The 22,305-nt window shown below is 38.7% G+C and overlaps 1 protein-coding gene across 2 annotated transcripts in view; it reads left to right on the top strand.

Annotated features, from left to right (window-relative positions):
* SPEF2 (sperm flagellar 2) overlaps positions 1-22,305 on the top strand; it is a 74,747-nt gene that overhangs the window by 18,893 nt on the left and 33,549 nt on the right. For both annotated transcript variants that reach the window (XM_075078728.1, XM_075078727.1), the window contains exons 9-18: positions 559-746; positions 2,471-2,639; positions 6,252-6,468; positions 6,916-7,046; positions 7,265-7,343; positions 10,506-10,579; positions 15,854-15,957; positions 16,820-17,067; positions 18,798-18,906; positions 19,719-19,876. In XM_075078728.1, the coding sequence (XP_074934829.1) occupies positions 559-746; positions 2,471-2,639; positions 6,252-6,468; positions 6,916-7,046; positions 7,265-7,343; positions 10,506-10,579; positions 15,854-15,957; positions 16,820-17,067; positions 18,798-18,906; positions 19,719-19,876 (1,477 nt within the window). The remainder of the gene's footprint in view (positions 1-558; positions 747-2,470; positions 2,640-6,251; positions 6,469-6,915; positions 7,047-7,264; positions 7,344-10,505; positions 10,580-15,853; positions 15,958-16,819; positions 17,068-18,797; positions 18,907-19,718; positions 19,877-22,305) is intronic.

Here is a 22,305-nt window from a genome sequence, read left to right as displayed (position 1 = left end):
ATGCTTTTGGCCAAAAAGAGCACACTATCACAGGAGCTGCTGATAAATTTCTACCATGATCAGAAATCTTTCTCAAAGATTGAACAGCATCAAAAATAGGAAATTATTTGCAGATCAGAGTCTTGTAATTTAAATTACTTATCACATATTCTAAACTGAGTATTCCATTGTGGGTTTCAGTGGAACTAAGCCTTTACCAATGCATCTGCATAGTTGTTCCTTAGGAGGAGTAGACAGCATCATTTCATGTGTCCGTGCTCCCTAAGCACTAAATATGTTCTAAATTTGTTTGTCATGAAAGAAGTAATTTATTTCTCCTTTATTTCATTATTTTTTAGCAGTTAGAAAGCAAACAAACTGGAATTTATAGAAAGAATAAAAATGTTTAGATTTGTCTGTGTGTTATTCTGCTGGTTGGCTATCCAACTCTGGTGAGAATCTAGATGTTTTCATTTCTTGACTTAAATGAGTAAGCTCATTTTCTTCTCCAGGACTGCACGCTTCTGTGCTTTCATTTTCTTTGCTGTCTCATATTCACTCTTTAAAAATAAATTCTAGGCTCTTGCAAAACAAGAAAAAATTTATAATGAAGAAGAAATTATCAAAGAAAGAGAACGTAATGAGAAAATTGCCATTGAAAGAGCTCAAGCACGTTATAAAAAGCATTATTCTATATGTTGGGAAGTGATCAACCAAATAATTGATTTGTCAACAAAAGTAGGAGAATATCATCTACTGACAAACAAGTGAGTATGGTATCTGTTTAGGCAAAAATAACAGCTGGTAGGTAGCTGTTAGGCTTCATTATTCAGACTGGTTTAAGCACGGAGACTCTCAGATATCTTACAGAACAGCTCCAATTACTTTGGGTGGGAGATTATGGTATTACTTTTGTGTGAGGATTCACTGTTGTGTAATACAGGGTTTACTAATGGTAAAGCCTTAGCATAATTTCTTGAAAACTCAACTAACTTGAAGCCTTAGGAGACCAAGATCCACTAGTTCTACAGCTTGTGGAACTACTGATTTCCCTTTATATGAACAAATTCCTTAGTTTAAAAGTGAAAAACTAAGTGTTGTTCATCTCATTCTAGATTGTACCACTTGCTGAACACTAGCTGAAGTGTAGTATAAATAGAATAGAATGAACTTCCTATACCAAACTGCTGGACTGTCCTAAACATAGCAACTCAGTCCAAAATTTTCCAAGCCCTACATGCTCTGATTCCCTCTTCTGACGTGCCCTCATTGCACAGAGTTTCTGAGAAGGTCCTAAAAAGGCAGTAACCTCCAAGTGCCTGCGCTGTAGGTTTGTTTCCAAAACCACAGGTTGGGGTGTTGTTGCTGTTGTTCTTTTATTACTATTCAGTGATTAGACTATGGGGTAAGGCTTACAGCATTAGAAAGTATGCCAAAATCTTCATTGCCTTTGAGTATAACTGTATGTTAAAATAATAAAGCTGTAACCATATGAAATACATATGATTATGTTTTATGGAAATTACATAACTTTAGGTCCAGTAAGTACATGATAAAATAGTCAGCCTAGACACGGTTTAGTGGTGATTTGATGATTTCATTGTCTGACACAGTCATGGTTCCAGTGTAAGCTAGTGTCACATTTGCTTGTACTGAGTGGTGCACAATATGTACAGATACTTGAAATATCTTTCCAAAGTATGTATATCAAGGTTGTATCTGCATTTACTGCCACTGAAGGTATGCTTTGTCTGTCCTTCTGTGTATGTCATTGTGCAGAATACAAACAGTAAGTATTCAATTATTTTCGAACAGCACTTGCAGAGTCTATTTAAAGCTGTAACACTCAGCTCTCTCTACAGTCATTACTAAAAACCCAAGACAGTAAAAATTGATGTAACCTTAGGAAATAGTAGAAAATTTCATTTTGGCCATCGGTTAATTTTAAGCTGTTATTTATATTGTTGCTTTAACAGCCATAGAATTCCAATGTGACGTATGTCAGCATCCTGTTTGCATATATCTTGCTACTATATGCATTCTGTCATGATGTTTCATATTAATATTTTTCCTTTCTAAAAGAAAAAAATTAGTTTAATTACTCATATAATTCTAAATTAATTTTAGGTTCCAGGAAAAAATTCTTTAGATTTTTGGTGAGAGGAAGCTTTACCCCACAAAAGAGAAGAATATTTTGGAGCAGGGAAAAACAGCTATAGGAAAACTGCACAGCTCTGCTAGCCAAATAATGTGCGATGACACATTTGTGAAAATAATGAAGCCTACAAGTGCCTATGGCTGTCATATAAGTAACGAAGCACTTATAAAAAGCTCTAATAATTGAAGTATTACAAACTATATCTAGTTTAGCATATGCTTGTTTCATGATTGTGATTCTTTTAAATTTGGGTCCACTGTCCTCAAATATCTAACCCCGATAATTTTTGTTTTGGAACTCATTCTACTTTTTTTTAAATTATTATTTCTGCAGCAGAATTCCATTAAAACTGATGCTTGATTGGAAGGAATTCTTTTTTAATGGGAAACCAATGTATGAACAAGCCTCAATTCAACCGTTGCCAAATGAACCAAGCCCAGAACAACTTATAGAGCTGAATAAAATGAATCTGTTAGATGAAAAAGATTATGGTGAATACAAGGTAAATCAAACTGATGAGACAATGGAAGATAATACACCTTGATTTTTCATAACCATAAACGTTTTCTTGTGATATTTCATTTTGTTCGTTTACTTATTTCTGATATCAGATATTGACATGTATTTTCATTGTCTGAGGTTCTATATGAAAGATATGGCTATATTTTATATTAGTAGCACTGGAGAACTCATGCAATTTTAAAACACTGTTATAATTTCATTCTTCTACATAATAACGATTATATTTCTCTCTTGAGTTCATATGACCAACATGATAATTGCAATGCAATTAATTTTCAGCTAATTGGAATTTGAAAATGTGGGTAATGCTGCCACATTTGAAAATGCAACAGACATGAGCCAGCAAAAGCAAGTAAAATTGCTGTATCTGTTACAAAACCTGATAGTCAATTTCAGCAATTTTGAGTGAAAGCTTTCTAACAATATTTATTGGTTTGAATGATCTATTTATTTTAAGATGCTAATGTTTGTGAAAATTGTTAAAAATGCCTGACATCTTTGTTAGCCTTCTGTTAGAATACAAGTAACTATTTTTCAGGGTGCCTTAAAACTTTTCTTTAGCTTTTTGATATGTTAATGTAATTTCACAGGTGAAAGATGAAGGATGAATGTTTCCCTGCTGGAATGTGTTGTACAATTTTTTTCCAAATTACATTAATGATGCTTTTCTTTGAAAAAAAAACCAAAAACTGCCACATATTTAGCCTTCTCAAATAATCTGTTTAACTAGAATATGGCAAAATCATGGCAAATAACCTGTGTTTGACTTGTTGGGAAATTGTAACTACAGTATATATGTACTTCTATCCACAAATTGAAACAATTGGTACATTTTCTTTTGCAACAAGTATAAATGTTAGTTATGAGTTTTTGTGGTGAATGCCTGAGAGCTCAATTTACCTTGGTTTCAATCTTAACATACATTTCTCTGATTTATCTCTATATAAGATCCTTGTTCAGACCATATAAAATCATGTAATTAATTTCATGATCACTTTCTTTAGGTGAAAAAAGGCCCGCAGGGAGGACATACAGGCCAGACAGGCAGGAAACAGTGGGGAGCAGTAATGAAAAATTATGTTTTTCAGTCATATTGTTCTTTATATTACAATGTCTCAGTAGTCTTCTCTAAATGTAAGGGCAGTGAAGGTCACAAACATTTAATGAGTCTTTTAAAGCCTCTTTTTTGCTACCAGTCTCTTTCAAATGCACATTCACATAACCATTTTTTTTCCAGATGTTGTTAGTTGTCTGCCTTTCTGAACTAGTATTAATCAAAAGCTGGTATCATATGACATGTGAAATTGTTAGCACCAAATCATACTTACATATTCCAAAAACCTAAGTGAACAGCTAATACCTTCAGAATATTGCTTCTAGATAAAAGTGTATTGACAGGGCATTCTGGCAAAGTTTGCTGATTTTCTTAACCCTTGAAAAAAAAGCCCAGCACAAGCAATTTGGCATCTCTCAAGAATACTAAGCTTACTTTAGGAATACTGACTAAAAGTGTCAAATATGTTTGATAAAATACAAAAACAAAACACAGTGCAATCAGTCAGTTACACAGCCCACACTAGATTGAGCTTGAAAATATTTGGAAACTACCACATCATCAGTTCTGGCCAATCACTTAATGCATTAATGGAATCAGCTAAAACAATTGTAACAGTAGGCACTGCTCAAAATATCAAATAATTTCCAGTTTCGATCAGGAGTGTTCACCAGGAGTTATATAACTCTTACCTGGATACCTGAAAACTTATTTCTAACAGGTAAGCTACTTTAGCTCAAGAGAGGTACAGTCTAGCAATATTCTGGTTAAAAGGGCAAGAAATCTGAAAGGTGACTACTTTGAATGGGGAGCCCATTCTGTATGGCATTCATTTTTCCTACAAATCTGATAGAATTTTAAACAACTGTTCTATCTCTACTTATATGTTTAGGGAAGAATGGTTCAGGTAAGACAAGGATTTGGGTTTTTTAAGCATGTCTTTTTAATTACATTTCAAGAAGTATGTTTTCTGAGATATATTAGAGAGGGATATTATGCAACTCGAAAAGATTTTGTTTGTTTTTACTGATTAAAAATAGGTGATATTTTCATTTAGAGTAATAATAAGTTACATTCTGTTAGTCTGTCTAATGCACATTTGTTGAAAGTCAACACTGATCAAGTTCTGTTAGTAGAATATATGTTGTGGCAATATATCATTCACGGTATTAACTTCAGGAAAAGGTTGCATATTCTACCTGGAACATGAATTCAAATAATTATCTTTCAGTAAACTTCAAAACTGGTTGATTCTGTAGAAGATTATTAAATATTTAGTTTATAGAATGATACAATTGCTTTGATTGAAAGGGGTGTGGAGGTCATTTAGTTGAGCCTCTTTGCTCAAAGCAGGGCCAACTTCTGAATTGGATAAGGTTGCTCAGCAGCTTCTCTGGTCAGCTTCCAAGTATTCCCAAGGATAGATATTCCACAGACTTTTTGTGCAACCTGTTCTTGTGCTTTACCACCTTCACTTTGAAAATTTTTTTTCTTCATTTTTTTTCCTAGTTGGAATTTCTCTTGCTGAAACATTTGACTTTGCCTCTCAACCCTTTATTGTGCACCCCAAATGAGGTGACAAGCTAGAATCTAATTGGGAATATTATTAATCCACATATCTTCCAAACAGCTGTTTGGTAGCCTGCAATCAAATAATTAATACAGGACTAGGATTTCCTGCATACTAAGATGTTCTCTTTTAGCTTCTCATAGCACAAACTGCACATCAGGACTTTCATAGTGTTATAAGATCCAATACCGGTAGAGTATATATTAGAGTGGCAAAAGCACAATTCTGTGTTCAATTCTTTTGACTACATCCTTCATTCTTATCTTTCTTCCAATTTGATTGCCACTAAGAGTATCTTTACCAGCAAAACCTCTTTAAGCTGTATGCTGGTAACTCATAACACTGATAAATTTATATTGGTCTCAGAGTAGATGAACTGGTATTCTACTCAGTATTTCTTTCCCGTAGAATTGTTCAAATTATTAGGTGTTTTGTTTGTTTTGGGTTTGTTTTGGACTGTTTGTTTTGTTTTTTTTTCTCTCTATCGATTGTGTGTTAGGCAAATATATATATATATATATATATATATATATATATTAAATCTTTGTCCATAAAAATTTTTGGAGACTTGTAAATGATACTGGGCAATAATGTTGTCCATTTTTTAGAATGCTGAATGTTAGGATACTAGGCTTCTATTCCAAATATCTGCTACTGATTCATCCTGTGGTATTGGTGAAGTGATTTTTGGTGTTTATGGAACAAAAGAAATGATTCTAGGAATCTATGAAAATGGTTGTAGGAGCACTTGCATCTTTCAACTAGGTATTAGTGAATATCAATAAATGCTTGATGATTATGAAATAATTATAGCTTTTAACAAGTGCCTAGTCTAAAAATATTTTATTATTTAGTACTATTCAGATTTGGTGATTGTATGTATTGTGTTTGTCTATGAATACATATATCTGGAAAGATGAAGGAGAAGGCATATTTACAAATTATTTGGTAATTTGTCATTTATACAGAGTATGACAGGGGAATGGTGCCCAGCTGAAGAGAACAGTGAAAACAAACCTCCTCTTAATAACATATTGGGTCATGTGCTTCGTAGACTGAGGGAGATTTTCTATCCTCCAGAACCCAAATCTTCACCATGTGTATTTCCTCCATTTCTTATCAAGGGATGCATTTTGGGAAAAGTTTTAAGTGGAAAAACTACCTGTGTAAAGTATATTGAAAAAGGTAGAGAATTTCTTTTTTCCTAGAAGTTTTAAAAATGTTTATTTGCACTAAAATCCCACTCCTAAAATGAAAATTGTATGGGCAAATCCTTGCATTACTAATCCTTGAACCTCAAATACATCCATATTATTCAGAGATTGGTTGCAAGTCATTCATTCTTTATCTTCCAAAATAAGATTAAAAACACCTGAACTTGAATGCAGTGTTAATATAGTATCAGTTCTGCATTGAGGATTTGATTGAGACTTCTCTGGGGATGTTTGTTATAGAAGACACTAGCAAGATAGCTATATGATTGTAGATGCATACTGGGGTGGTTACAGTGAAGAGACAGTGGAAACAACTTACATCAAAAGCCCAAAGTAATTAATTTAATGGCCAGTAATAGTCTCTCTGTATGTATTCTCAACTCAAACTGTAAAGTTATCTAATTTTTTTGTGTATTAGCTTGCAATATTCAGGTACTATCTGTTGATGCTCTGGTTCAGGAGGCTATCCAAGCTTTTCTTAAAAATGAAATGGAAAGTGAACACAATCTGATTCCACAAGAAGCAGAGGGTTCTAGAGAACAAAATGAAGTAAGCATTTTTGTTAATTTTGGGTTTGGTTCCCACAGGGAGATTAGAATGAAATATATAAGGAAGAAAGCATATTGTTTCAATTTTTTACACAATTTCAAACTTAATTCTAAGTTTTGAACTGCAAGACTTCAAGAGTCAGCTTGAATTGACAGGCTTGTTTTTCCTGTAATATGTAGTTTCCTTTCTAAGACATTTCATTTCGTAATTCATACAAGGTCCAGAAGAACTTGTCAGAATCACCACTGAAAGTTCTGAAGAAACTCCAAACAGAAACACCTATCAATGGAGCTAAAGGTGTGTATATACTTTAATTATATGTGTGTATATATTTATAAAATTTAACTTTAATTCCTATTGTATTAGATTTAAATGGCAGTTCCCATTTCTTGTGTACATTGGAGGTAGTATCCATGACATCTGAGTTTTCACAGTAGTTTCCATTATTTCCTGTTTCCTGTTTCCACCCAACCCTACTGTCTTGGAGAAGCAAGTGCAGGCTGCTCCATGAAGGAAGGTGAGCTAGGTGATGAGGGCAATAGCAAAGCAGGAAGCACCAACATTCACCGACAAAGAGTGAGAATACTGACTGAAGTCAGGGTCACTATCAGGACCAGAGACATTGATCAGTGTGAGCCTCTGGTGATAACGCAGCAATTCTGCCTATGAAGCAAGTCTGAGGTCAAGCTGGGAACTCAAGTCAGCAGACGCGGATCAGGGTCAGAATCAAGGAGACAGGATACAGAGTGCAGACATGGCTGCTACACAGCTGTAATGTAGCGCAGTCAGTTCAGGACTAGAGCTTCAGCTTAAAAGCAGCTTCCAAAGGAAGGAAGGGCAAGCCCTCACCTCCCCTCACTTTACCTTTCTTTACATCAGATCTTATCAACAAAGGAACTGACACTGGGCTCAGCCACCTAAACTCAGAATCACAGAATGTTTGAGGGTGGAAGGGACCTCTGGAGATCATCTAGTCCAGTCCTCCTCCTCTAAGCAGGGTCATACTGCAGGTTGTTCAGGACTATGTTCAGATGGATGCTGAACATCTCCAAGGCTGGAGACTCCACAACCTCACTGAGCAGTATGTTCCAATATTATGTAACCCTTACAGTTAATATTTGTATGTTTTGATGGAATTTCCTGTGTTTCAGTTTGTTGCCTTTTGACATTTTACTTTGCTCCACTAAGAAGAGTCTGTCTCTGTTTTCTTTACTCCCCTCCCCACCCCAGATATTTCTACACATCAATAAGATTCCCCTCAGGCCTTCATTCTCCAGGCTGAACGGTCCCAGCTTTCAGACTCTCCTCATATATCAGATACTCCCAGACCTTGGTAATCATCAGGGCCTTTGTCTGGACCTGCTCCAATACATCCATGTCTTTCTTGCACTGGACACAGCACTCCAGATGTGGTCTCACCAGTGCCATATCTTCTTAATGAGGTCCAGGGTGCTGTTGGTCTTCTTTGCTGCAAGGGCACATTGCTGGCTCATGGTCAACTTGTTCTCCTCCAGGACCTCCAGGCCCGTATCTGCAAAGCTGCTTTCAGGCCCACAGCTGATACTGAAGGCACGGGGATTTCCTCACCAGAAGGATTTCCGGTTGCTGAACTTCTGAGCTTCCTGTCAGCCCTTTTCTCCAGCCCATCAAGGTCCCTCTGAAGGGCAGCATAACCATCTGTGGTATCTACCACTCCTTCTAGTTTTGTATCATCTGAAAACTTGCTGACGGTGCACTCTGTGTCATCGTGCAAGTCATTAATGGAGATGTTAAACAGTATTGGTCTCAGAATCAGTGCTTGGACTACACCACTGATCACTGACCATCAGCTGCACTTCACACTGCTGATCACAACCCCTTGAGCCTGGCAGTTCAGCCAGTTTTCAGTCTGTCTCACTGTCCACTTATCTAGCCCATACTTCATGAGTTTGTCTATGAGAATGTTAAGGAAGTCAGTGTCAAAAGCCAATGTAAACACTGTACGCTGATCTCTCAACCACTGAGCCTGCTGCCTTACTGTAGAAGGTTATGAGGTTAGTTGGGCATGATTCTCCCTTCTGCAACCAGGGGAGAAAACAATTTATACCCAAGTAAATCTTGATGTGTGAAGAACATGCATTAAATGAATCTCTAGAACTTCATATAATGTACAATGGGGGATATAAATGAATGTACAATAATACATAGAGTTATATAAATACTTAGATAAGGAGAGGTTTGGGCTGTGGCAGGGGGTGGGGGGGTCTGTTATGAGGTTCGTGTGGTTGGGCTTACAACGGCAGCTTTTTGGGCCACAGAGCTTGGAGAAAGGCCAAGCAGGAATTGCTGTGACCTATTTTGTGCTTTTTTGGGGGTTGTGCTTTGTTTTGGGGGGTTAGCAGTTGTGTCTAATCCTTCTCCATATTATGGGGTGGTGGGGCTAGTGTTAGCTTCCGTTGTAGGGTGCAGGTGGTTGTTGAGTTTGGGGGCTTCTTTTGTGGCCTTAGTGCTGTTTATGGTTCATTTGGGTGGTATGTGGTGGTTTTTGTATATTGTGTCTTTGGCTGCTGGCCCATTTCCTGAGACTCGGGGGGATTGGCGGGTTTTAGGTAATGGTAGTGGGCTTATTTAGGTGATTGCAGTTTCCCCAGTTGTCTTTCTTAATATACTTGGAAATGGTTTCCATGCTTATTTGCTACATCAGTTCCTAGGGACTGAGGTAAGGCTGACTGGCTTATACAGCCTCAGTTCCCCCTTCATGGTTTCCTTGAAGAAAGGAGTAGCAGTTGCATTTTTCTAGTCCTAGGAATCTCCCTAATCACGAGGACCTTTCAAAGATTATTGAGAGTGGCCTAGCAATGACATTGGCCAGGTTCCTCAGCATGTCTGGATATATGCATTAAGGTCCCATGGGCTTGTGTATTTCCAGTTTATTTGAATGTTTCCTAAGATGATCCTCTTTCACCAAGGGTAAATCTTTCTTGCTGCAGACTTTCCTGCTAGTCTCAGGGGCTTGGGATACTTCAGTCTTTTGCATGTCTCTCTCAGCAGGCCCACATTTCCCTAGCATTCCTTTTGCTGTGGAGATACCTGTAAAAGCCCTTCTTGTTGTCCTTCTGACTAGACATGAGAGAAGGCATTTTCCCCATGAGAATCATCAAGCATTGAAATAAACTGCCTGGCGAGGTAGTGTGTCTCCAGCCTTGGAGGTTTTCAAGATCACACTGGGTAAACTACTAGCAACCTAGTCTGACCTTTTAACTTATGCCACTTTGAGCAGAAGGTTAAACTTGAACTAAGTGACCTCCAGAAGTTGCTTCCAACCTGAACTAATCAATGATCCTATGATTCTAACAATTGTGTATAACTTCTATATTGATTTGTTCAAAGAACAATAATGAGACATAGACTTATTATTTATAAATAGTAATAAATATTATAGTATTAGAATTGTGAGACTTTATAATGTACTTATTTTAGGCAATTTTCCTGTCAGAAAGGATCCATCTGGGAAAGAACTTAAAACAGAAAACAGTCAGGATGGTCTATCCAAGGTTTGTAATGCAATTTTAGCTTCTACTTTCTAAACATGCATTTGTTAAAATGGTTAAATTACTTAAGTGGTGACACCCTTTCATCTTTCTGAATTAATTTACTGACCTCACTACAAGCATTTTCTATATGAAATACAAAAAGAGTTTATTATGAAAATCTATTCTTGTGTGTGTTGGTTGGAGTTGTACATATTGTTGAATTTCTATATCTTCTTGTGAAATCTCATATTTATATAGGATATGGTACTTTCCATGTAATTTCTGAGTTAGCAAAAATGTATTTCTGATCTTGCTGCTGTGAAGCATATCATTCATCCCATGGCAAGGTGTCATGGTTCAGCCCCAGTCGGCAACTAAACACCACGCAGCCGCTTGCTCACTGCCCCACCTTTGTGGGATGGGGGAGAGAATCGGAAGAGCAAAAGCAAAAAAAAACCCCAAACTTGTGGGTTGAGATAAGAACAGTTTGGCAATATTCCAAAGTCTTTGCCTTCTGGCCAGTCCATGATCACTTCCAAGATTCCTGGGCAACTGGGTTTTCCTACTCGAGCCCGCTGGGTGATCAGTGCAACCCATTTACTCCATGTAGCATTGGTTGCATGGTGTGTAGAGGGGACGTTTCCTTTGAACATCCAGCCCAGCACTGGCGGTCGGGGTGCCAGGAACAGCTGTGCCTCAGTACCAACCACTTCTGAAGCAGCTCGAACCCCTTCATATGCTGCCAATATCTCTTTTTAGTTGGAGTATAGCGGGCTTCGGACCCTCTGTATCCGCAACTCCAAAACCCCAGGGGTCGACCTCGGGTCTCCCCTGGTACTTTCTGCCAGAGGCTCCAGGTGGGGCCATTCTTCCCGGCTGCAGTGGAGAGCACATTCTTTACATCTTGTCCTGCCCAGACTGGCCCAAGAGCTCCTGTTTAATTTGTTCAAAGGCCTTTTGTTGCTCAGGGCCCATTTGAAATCATTCTTCTTCCAGGTCACTTGATAGAGAGGGCTTACAATCAGAGTATAATCTGGAACATGCGTTCTCCAAAACCCCACAACTCTCAAAAAAGCTTGTGTTTCGTCTTTGCTAGTTGGTGGAGACATGGCTGCTATTTTGTCGATCACATTCATTGGGATCTGATGACATCCATCTTGCCATTTTATTCCTAAGAACTGGATCTCTTCAGCGGGTCCCTTCACCTTACTTTGTTTTACAGCAAAACCAGCTGTTAGAAGGATTTGGACTATTTTCTTTCCTTTCTCAAAAACTTCTTCCACTGTGTTGCCCCACACGATGATGTCATCAATGTATTGAAGGTGTTCTGGAGCTTCTCCCTGTTCCAGTACAGTCTGAATCAGTCCATGGCAAACGGTAGGACTGTGTTTCTACCCCTGGGGCAGTCGATTCCAGGTGTACTGGACGCCCCTCCAAGTGAAAGCAAACTGTGGCCTGCACTCTGCTGCCGGAGGGATTCAAAAGAATGCATTAGCAATGTCAATGGTAGCATACCACTTGGCTGCCTTGGAATCCAGTTCGTATTGAAGTTCTAGCATATCTGGCATGGCAGCACTCAACAGTGGAGTGACTTCATTCAGGCCACGATAGTCTACTGTTAGCCTCCACTCTCCATCAGACTTCCACACTGGCCATACAGGACTGTTACAGGGTGAGTGGGTCTTACTGATGACTCCTTGGCTCTCCAGTCGATGAATGAGCTCATGGATGGGAATCAGGGAGTCTCGGTTGATGAGATATTGCCACCGGTGCACTGTTGTGGTGGTGATCGGCACCCGTTGTTCTTTGTCCTCCGGCAACCCCACAACAGAAGGGTCCTTCGAGAGGCCAGGCAAGGTAGACAGCTGTTTAATTTCCTCTGTCTCCAAGGCAGCTACACCAAAAGCCCACCTGTACCCTTTTGGGTCCTTGAAATACCCTCTCCTGAGGTAGTCTGTGCCAAGGATGCACAGAGCCTCTGGGCCAGTGACAATTTGATGCTTTTGCCACTCATTCCCAGTTAGGCTCACTTGGGTCTCCAATACAGTTAGGTCTTGGGATCCCCCAGTTGCTCCAGCAATGCCGATGTGTTCTGCCCCTGTATAGTTTGATGGCATTAAGGTGCGCTGTGCGCCAGTGTCCACTAAAGCTTCATAATCCTGTGGGGCTGATGTTCCCGGCCATCGGATCCACACAGTCCAGTAAACCTGGTTATCCCTTTCCTCCACCTGGCTGGAGGCAGGGCCCCTCTAGTCCTGAACATAGTATTCGTTACTCACTTCATGTAAATATGAATCACAAGTGTCTATTAGGATCAGAAATAAAATCAGCCCTTCTACTCCTCTGTCTGGGGAAGTGCTTATTGGAAAGTGGAGCAGCAGCTTTCCTGGAAGAACCCCCCTGAGTGATTGTTTTTCCTTGCAGCTCACGTACCCATGCATCTAGGGTCGAGGTAGGTTTTCCATCCCACTTCCTTATGTCCTCTCCGTGGTCGTGCAGGTAAAACCATAGGGTGTCCCGTGGTGTGTATCATCTCTCTTGAGCAAAGGGACACTTACTCCTAACGGCTGAGATACTGGTCCATACCAGTGGGGAGTAGGACATACCTTCTTTGAGTTGCTGGACTTCCTGGGACAGTTTTTCCACAGCCGAGACAATGGAGGAAGAGAGTTTTGCTTTGTAATCCCAGAGTCTATCAATCACCTCCGCCACCGTTGGTGCCTCATCATCTTTCCAGGACACTACTGCCTATGAGTTCCCATGCGTCAATGGTGCGCTCCATACAAACTTCCGCCACATGGGTCGTGTGCACTGGGCTTCGTCTGGATCTTTGGATGACTGTTGATCGTCCAGGTCACCATAAATTACCTCAAGCACAGCTAGTTCCCTCAGGTACTGGATACCTTTCTCCATGGTCATCCATTTTCCTAGGCAATATACAATATCTTCCATGAAGGTGTACCTTTCTCTCACTCCGGACAGGAGTCGCCTCCAGAGGCTGAGGGCTTGTGTTCCTTTTCCAATTGCTTTGTCAATGCCCCCTTCCCCGGAAAGTTGTTTGGCTTCTTTTCTGTCTAATTCCAGACTGCTGGCCCCATTATCCCAGCATCGGAGCAGCCAGGTGACAATGTGCTCACCTGAACGACAGCTGAAATCTCTTCACATATCCCGCAACTCACTCAAGGACAGGGATCGGGTACTTTCCATTTCTTGTATGAGTTCTTCCTCTTCCTCCTCCTCTCCTCGTGATGGCCCTGCTTTTCCATCATGTCTTTCTGAATGGGTTGACTTTCTGTTCCAGGATTTCTTCTTGTGTATAGGGGTGACTGATACTGGCACGGCTTGATCCTCTGATTCAGCTGCAACACTTGCCACCGAGGTTGGAGTAGCCGTAGCTTTTATTGAGGGGGTTTGAGTGGCCACAGTGCTTGTCACTTTCCTTGTCCTTGTCTTTTTTTAGATCCAGAGGCCTTCTCTTCACCTTGGGGGTACTGAATACTGTTAAACAGGACTCGGTAGGCATGGGCCAGGCCCCAGCACATTGCAGTGATTTGGATCTCTCTAGAATTGCCTGGGTGACAACATACTTCCTCCAAATATTCTACTAATTTTTCAGGATTCTGCACTTGTTGAGGGGTGAAGTCCCAATACACTGGGGGTGCCCATTGTCTTAGGCATTTGCCCATACTACCCCACATACCCTGCCACGCATAGCTATTGAGCCTTGGGGCAGATCTCTGGATGATATTCTTAAATTGCTTATTAACCTTAGACAGAACTGAAATAGTCTGCCAAAGCAATATCAACAGATACATCTTAACTATCCAAGGATGTTCAAGATACTGAAAAGTTGTAGCTAAGCTGCTATGCTGTATTTCCTCCATAAAAAACCTCTGAAAGGAGGAGCTATAATTGCTAACTCTATCCATGAGGTGGTACCCAACGTACAGTAACGGCTTCAATATAAACTTCAAATACCAAATAAAACTCAAGGCCAATGTTTTAAAAACAGCTCTCCCAGGCAAAACATCACTGCAGGGGACAGCAGACCACAAAACCCGACACCAATGTTTAACAGACACAGCAAATACAAGAGCATGGTGCAGATCGGATAAACTAATATTGAAAACAGAGTCTATGCTGTGACCAGCAACTGTTATTATCTCAACCCTTCAAGCCCCACGTTGAGAGCCAAAAAGAACTGTCGTGGTTCAGCCCCAGTTGGCAACTAAACACCACGCAGCCGCTCGCTCACTCCCCCCACCCCTGTGGGATGGGGTAGAGAATCAGAAGAGCAAAAGCAAAAGAAGAAAAACTTGTGGGTTGAGACAAAAACACTTTAATAATTAAAATAAAATAATAATAATGATTATTATGATAATAACAGTAATTATAATAAAATAAAAAGGAAAAGGGAAAGAGGGAAAAAACTAAAACCACAAACAATACAACCACTCACCACCCGCCGATCGATGCTGCCGGTCCCTGAGCTGCGACTGCTGCCTCCCTCCCCCAGCCAGCTCCTCCCAGCTGACATACTGGTCATGACATTAGATGATAAGGAATATCCCTTTGGCCAGTTTGAATCCACTCTCTTAGCTGCATCCCCTCCCGGCTTCTTGTGCACCTGGTAGAGCATGGGAAGCTAGAAAAGTCCTTGACTAGTACAAGCACTACCCAACAACATCTAAAACATTGGTGTGGTACCACATTATTTTCATACTAAGTCCACAGCACAGCACTGTGCCAGCTGCAGTGAAGAAAATTAACTCTATCCCAGCTAAAACCATGACACAAGGTTTCTTTTCTTGTGTTCAAAAATACTTAATTCTACAATAGTCTCTTTCATTTTATTGCTCTCTGCAAAAGATACTTAGAAAGCTAAGATATAAAAGAATCCCTGTAGAGCTAATGAAGTAAAATGCTGCTGTAGGAAACTGTAAGTTTATTTATGATAGTGAAAATCAAAATAAGCTTAGAACCAGGACACTTAGGTTTTTATTTCTTGGCTTTCATATCCTTTGTTTCTCAACCTTCTTCCTCTCTGGCATTTTCATGGGTGGATAAGGGAAGTCACTTGGATATTTCAATTAAATTAGGCCTTTTTTACATCAGTTGAATCTATTTCTCCTTAATGGATAATAAATATTAAATATAAATAATTAACACAGTAAACATTCAATTTAAACAAAGAAATAAATAATATATACTATATAAAGTAGAATTATAGTCTTTTTAACACTGAGTGTTGTGAACATTCTGAGCATATTTGTCTTACGCTGCACTTTTCCACAGCTATCTGTACGTGCCCAGCTTGGCGCATCATCACAGAAATTGTTGAAGAATGGAAGAAGTATTCCTGATGAATTACTAATTGAAATCCTGTTGGAAGCCATTAAGTATGAAAATGTATAACTTTATTCCCCTCAGTTATTTAGAATGTAATTATCCAGCTTGTAGTCCAGATTCAGCTATTTTTCTTTATTAAAGCATTTGAACACCAGAGTCATACACTTGGAAGTGGAGCTAATTAGTGAAGTTAGTTAATGCTCATTTTATGCTATCACTACGATGCTAGGAGTAGAGTGTAGCTCCAAATTATTCAGACATTATTGTACACTACTGAAGGTAAGCAAAAATATACATGGCTATCACATAGTCGTTAAATAAACTAATGTCTGTTTTGTTTATTAGTTGGAAACTATTCAGTGCATGCTAGTATTTTTCCTTTTAGATTTTGTGAAATGCATAATCCAAATACTCATTCTTCAGCAGTAAGGTTACTTACTTTTGTTTACTTTTGTTTGACAGCAAATTATATCAACTACCCTGGTGTGCAAATAGCACTTAAGTTCCCACGTGAATATAATTTCAGTTATATTTCTCCCATTGGTATATTTGTTATGGAATGTACTTTCCTGTTTGTTACTTCAGTGCAAAAGTTAGTAGAGAAAATAATGAAATTACACCTCTGATAATAGTCTGTATAGAGAGGGTTTTTGAAAACTTTTTGCATCAAGGCAGCAAAAAAAGTTTTGGTTTTGCCTTTTTTCACTTTTAGTTAGGGTTGATGTTATTCTTCTGATTTAAAAACCATTGTTTTACAGTTTAAGTTTTAATTATGTCTGTCATATTCTGTATTCATCAGGATATTTAATATCCTGAATTCAGGATGAAAGACTGCTAGGGCAAGGTCTTCTTTAGGTTTTATGCTTATGCTATCAATTCATTGTATAATTCTGGTTCTTCATTTACTTTTAGCCAAACACCACCAGAGAAGGGGTGGATTGTGGATGGGTTTCCAATGACAATTAATCAGGCAAAGCTGTTTGAAAAAGCCTATACAGGGATTGATCCAGGAGCAGAAGATGCAAATCCTGGAAAGCTCTCACTTGTTACAGATCCCAGAGCCCCTAAAAAGCCTCCTGTTGTTTCACCTGCATTTGATGTTTCTGTATTATTGGATATTTCAGACACTGTGGTACTGAAACGTGTGGCTAACTTGAATTGTAAGTTCCCAACTACTTTTAAAAAAGTAAAATGACAAGAAGATTCTGATGTATGGGGAATGTAAAGATTGTTATAATACTGAAATGACTAGATTGTGAGTCCTTTGCAACATAATAGCGAGTTGCATATTTTAATTTAAAATACTGTTATATAATATCTATCTTTTCCTTTGACAATTATTAAATTAGAAATTTTTTCTATTCTTTACACCTTTATTCTCCATTTAACTTTACCTATCTAAAAGTACATGACTAGATGTGACACTTTAATCCCAAACATTATTTACCATATATACCTGTAAATTGTACTTATTAGAGCAAAACAGCATTACTGCACAATTTCGCTACATCTCGCATTATTAGTTTTATTAATTGTGCATTATCACCTTTAATCCTTCCAGATTATTTTAAATACTCTTATTTGTTTCAGTCAGAGGCAAATTAGAAGTGTGCAAGTACATATGTATATGCTTTGCATTTGTACAGAATTCTCGCTGGAGCTGAGATAGCACAGTCACTGGTGTTAGATTTCACATAAAACAACAGCTGGAAAAAACACAAGTTACAATAGATGCAGAAATATGCCTCATAACAAATAAGATTAGGTAAATAGTATTTTTCTCCACGAGACACATTTGGAAAGGGTTGAAGGAAAAATGATAAACAAAGGTATGTGCCGACATTCATTCCCTATTCATTACTGCCCTTGTCTTCAGTTAGTTAGCAAACAAATAGTCAGAAATTGTCAGTTCTGGCCAACAACGGCAAAGACATCAAAGGCTTCTTGAGGGCTGTTTCACTTCCAGACCACACATTTTTAATTGCCTTTAGTCACCTTGGCAAAATATAAGTTCTTTTCATGAATGTGTCCCATATTATCCAAATTATAAGGAGATTCCTACTGTTTTTACTGCAGCTCATACATGGCACATGGCTTGAATTAAAGCACAATTACCTTTGCCTGTTATGTATAGGTAGGAATGAAGATAAGGCAAAATCATTAATGCTTCTTCTAACAATGTGGTGAAGATTAATGTAGAGACACTTGAAATTCTTATTAATTTAAACAGCTTGTGCTGCCAAAACACTTTGAAAATGTAATGATACATGATATAACCTCAGAAATCCAAACAGAATTTATTTCATAAGATATAATATAATGATAGAAAGAGCCAGAAGAACAATAAAAAATTCAGAAATCTATTTTTTAAAAAAGGCTTATTTCTAATCAGTGAAAGGTTTTTTTAAATTTAGAGAAGACTCAGAGGAAGAGAATACCGTGTCTTCCAATGCAGTGGAGTATCTGCCTATTGTTGTGAAAAGGAGTAGTTACTTCAAGGAAGATTCACATTAGACTGGGAAAATACCTTCTAACTGTCGGAACAGATAAGCTATTTAAGCTTACTGGCAGGAATGCTCCCTCTCTAAAACTGGAGATTTCTATGATTGCAAAGCATCCATCAGGAAATGTTAGTGCTATAATGGATATACATTTCAGCAGAAGAGGAGAAACACTGTCTTCAGGTCCTTTCTACCTTAATTTTCTATTTCTATGATTTTCTCTGATTTTTCCTTTCTTTTAGGAAGTTTGGTACCCAATTTTCAGATGAAGAAATGTAAGATCAAGAAACACTGAAATTTTTCTTTTAATAATTATCTTGCTTTGGGCAAATAACTACGTGCATAATTGCCTTTTCAATATATGCTCATATATGCTGTTTTCAACACAGCAGATAAATCAAAGCCATCTCAAACTGAACAGGAGAACAACAATCAGAATTCAGATGCTGAAATCCTAGAAGAGAAGGTCGACTTAGCCAGGGACCAGGTGCTACATAGGTATGTTATATGAAATACAAAAAAGTTACTTCAGCCAGATGTTTAGGTATGTAATTAATCTGAATCTCATACGTAATTCATTATTGTACTGACATGCCTAATGTTAAGAATTTACTTTGAAGTTTATCTAGCATGGAGCCTAAAGAGTACTTTCATTTTTGGCACAATATTAAAAAAATCCTAAAAGGTAAGAATTCACGTGTTTTGCTTTTCCAAGATATTCTTCCAAGAAGAATTTATTTTTCAGGTATATACTGCATGAACCATACATACATGTGTATATATGTATCTATGCATATATATATCTGAGGTATGTCATACATCATGTGACAGCCCTTGAGTGAAATGCATTTGATTTGAGTTAGAGATTTGCTAAACTGGTATCTTCCACTTCTACATTTATAAGAAATAATTAGTTTTTTATTTTTCATTGAATCATTACATGTTTAACTTTACATGAAGAGCAAAATCAAGAACAAGTTTTGTTTCTAAATAGTTGATACTATTAACTACTTCTGACTATTACATTATTATTGATGTTTTATTTGTGATACAAGACAGTAGGTTTAGCTTTTCTCTTACAAGAAAGAGTAAGGAATATATAAGACTAGTTAACAGTAGGATTTTAAAAAAATTTCCTATGTTGAAAATGAAGGGGTTTATGTGGATGGAGTATTATTTTGCAAAAAATATTGCCTGGAATTGTTTTAGTATTGAGTTAGATTGTCTGCTTTTTCTTCTGCTTCTTAATTTGGGAAAATGTTTTATTTCCATTAGTTAGATTTTAATTTTATACCTTAATACTTTTGAAGACTTTCAGGCTTTTTAGACACGTGGCCAAAATTAGAGAAATGGTTTTCAGTCCGTCAAAATGTTCTAGTGAAGGTCAATGCAGAGACAGAAGAAAGTGTCATGTGTGAAACAGTGAAGGAAATTATAATGGAAGAAATTGAAAAAAAACAGAATAGAAGTAAGTTTTCCTGTTCTTATGTTTTGCAATTCAGTAAGAAAAGACTTTGTTCTCTATAATTTGTACTAATAATTAATATATAAAACTATATGGAAACACACATTTTCACTGCCCCTGCAAGACTTTGGGGAAGTGAGAGTTGGTGACAACTGCACCAGAACTTTGAACTTTTCTGTTGTATTTTTACCTTTTCAGAAGTTATGGCCCGATTTTAGAAAATTGTAAAGATCATTTGAGAAAAAGTCTTAAAATATTTAAAAGAAAGTGTCAGTTGGATTTATATATATTTCATGAAGTAAAGGATTACTAAATTCAGTCCTTTCTTTCTGGTTTTATTATTACAGCTACTAGTATTACAGCTAGCATCTTCACTGTATGGGATAGCATAAAGGTCTAAGAAATACTAACTTGTTATTATCAGCATATATTAATTTGCTTAACAAATTTAATTTCTTTCTATGACAAGGTTACCCACCTAGTTGACCAAGGGAACCTTTTTGGAATTCAGTAAAGACTTTGATACTGTCTGTCATAGTATCCTCCTGGACAAAATGTCCAGCATACAGCTGGATAAACACATAATGCAGTGGGTGAGCAATTGGCTAATGGGTTGGGCTCAAAGGTTTTATGATAAATAGAGTTACATCAGGCTGGTGGCCAGGCAACCTGTGGGGTTCCACAGGGATCCATCTTAGGACCAGTACTCTTTAATGCCTTCATCAATGACTTGCATGCAGGTCTGGAAGGAATACTAATTAAGTTTGCTGATGACACAAAACTAGGAGGAGCTGTTGAGACTCTCAAGGGCAGAGAGGCCCTGCAGAGAGATCTAGGCAAATTACAGAGCTGGGCAATCACCAACCATATGAAGTTTAACAAGGGCAAGTGCTGTATTTTGCACCTGGGGCCCAGCAACCCTGGATGTACAGACAGACTGGTGAACGAGAGGCTGGAGAGCAGCCTCATGGAGAGGAACCTGGGGGTTCTGGCTGACGGCAAGTTGAACATGAGCCAACAGCGTGCCCTGGCAGCCAAGAGGGCCAACCGTGTCCTGGGGTGCATCAAGCCCTGCATTGCAGCCGGTCAAGGGAGGGGATTGTCCTGCTCTGCTCCGCACTGATGCGGCCTCACCTTGAGCACTGTGTGCAGTTCTGGGCACCACAGTATCTTAAGGATACAACGCTACCAGGGAGTGTCCAGAGGAGGGCCACGAAGTTGGTGAAGAGTTTAGAGGGGAAGCTGTATGAAGAGTGGCTAAAGTCACTTGGTTTGTTCAGCCTGGAGAAGAGGAGGCTGAGGGCAGATCTCATCACAGTCTGCAGCTTCCTCACAAGGGGAGGAGGAGGGGCAGGTGCTGATCTCTTCTTGCTTGTGACCAATGATAGGACCTAAGGGGATGGCAGGAAGATGTGCCAGGGGAGGTTTAGGTTGGATATTAGGAAAAGGTTCTTCCCCCAGAGGGTGGCGGAGCCCTGGAACAGGCTCCCCAGGGAGGCAGTCACGGCACCAAGACTGACAATATTCAAGAAGCACTTGGACAACGCCCTCAGAGACATGGTGTGAATTTTGGGGTTGTTCTATTGTCATGGTTTAGCCCCAGCTGGCAACTAAGCCCTACCCAGCTGCTCGCTCACTCCCCACCTGGTGGGATGGGGGTGAGAATCAGAAGCGTAAAAGTGAGAAAACTCATGGGTTGAGGTAAAGACAGGTAAAGCAAAACAGTAATAGTAATAATAATAATAACAATTATAATATAATGAAAAGGAGAAGCAAAAGCTGTACGCACAAGCAAAACAAAACAAGGAATTCGTTCACTCCTTCCCATGGGCAGGCAGGTGTTCAGCCATCTCCAGGAGAGCAGGGCTCCATCACACGTAACGGTGACTTGGGAAGGGTCCCAAATGTCCCCCTCTTCCTTCTTCTTCCCCCAGCTTTATATACTGGGCATGATGTCATATGATATGGCATACTCCTTTGGTCAGTTTTGGATCAGCTGCCTTGGCTGTGCCCCCTCCCCTCCTGCATCCTGTGCCCCTGGCAGAGAATGGGAAGCTGAAAAAGTCCTTGACTAGTATAGGCACTACCTAGGGACACTTAGCCACTACTTAACAACAACTAAAACCTCAATTTGCCATCAGCACTATTCTCATACCAAATCTAAAACACACCATACCAGCTACAGTGAAGAAAATTAACTCTGTCCCAGCCAAAACCAGCACACTTATTCAGGGACAGGAGTTGGACTTGATGATTCATGTGGGTCCCTTCCAACTCAGGACATTCTATGATTCTATTATTTATCAGCAGCAGCTTAAAAACATGCATAACTTGGAGTAGTTTTGACATTTTTTGACATGAGTTTTGGTGCATCTTTATTCCATTTTTCCTCTTAATCACTTAAAAGGAAAGAATCATTTAAAAATAGAAAT

The sequence above is a fragment of the Phalacrocorax aristotelis genome, chromosome Z (assembly GCF_949628215.1).
Source record: "Phalacrocorax aristotelis chromosome Z, bGulAri2.1, whole genome shotgun sequence".
In the NCBI taxonomy this organism is placed as follows: Eukaryota; Metazoa; Chordata; class Aves; order Suliformes; family Phalacrocoracidae; genus Phalacrocorax; species Phalacrocorax aristotelis.
Note: the sequence above shows the minus strand (reverse complement) of the source record. Positions and strands in the feature narration are given on the sequence as shown.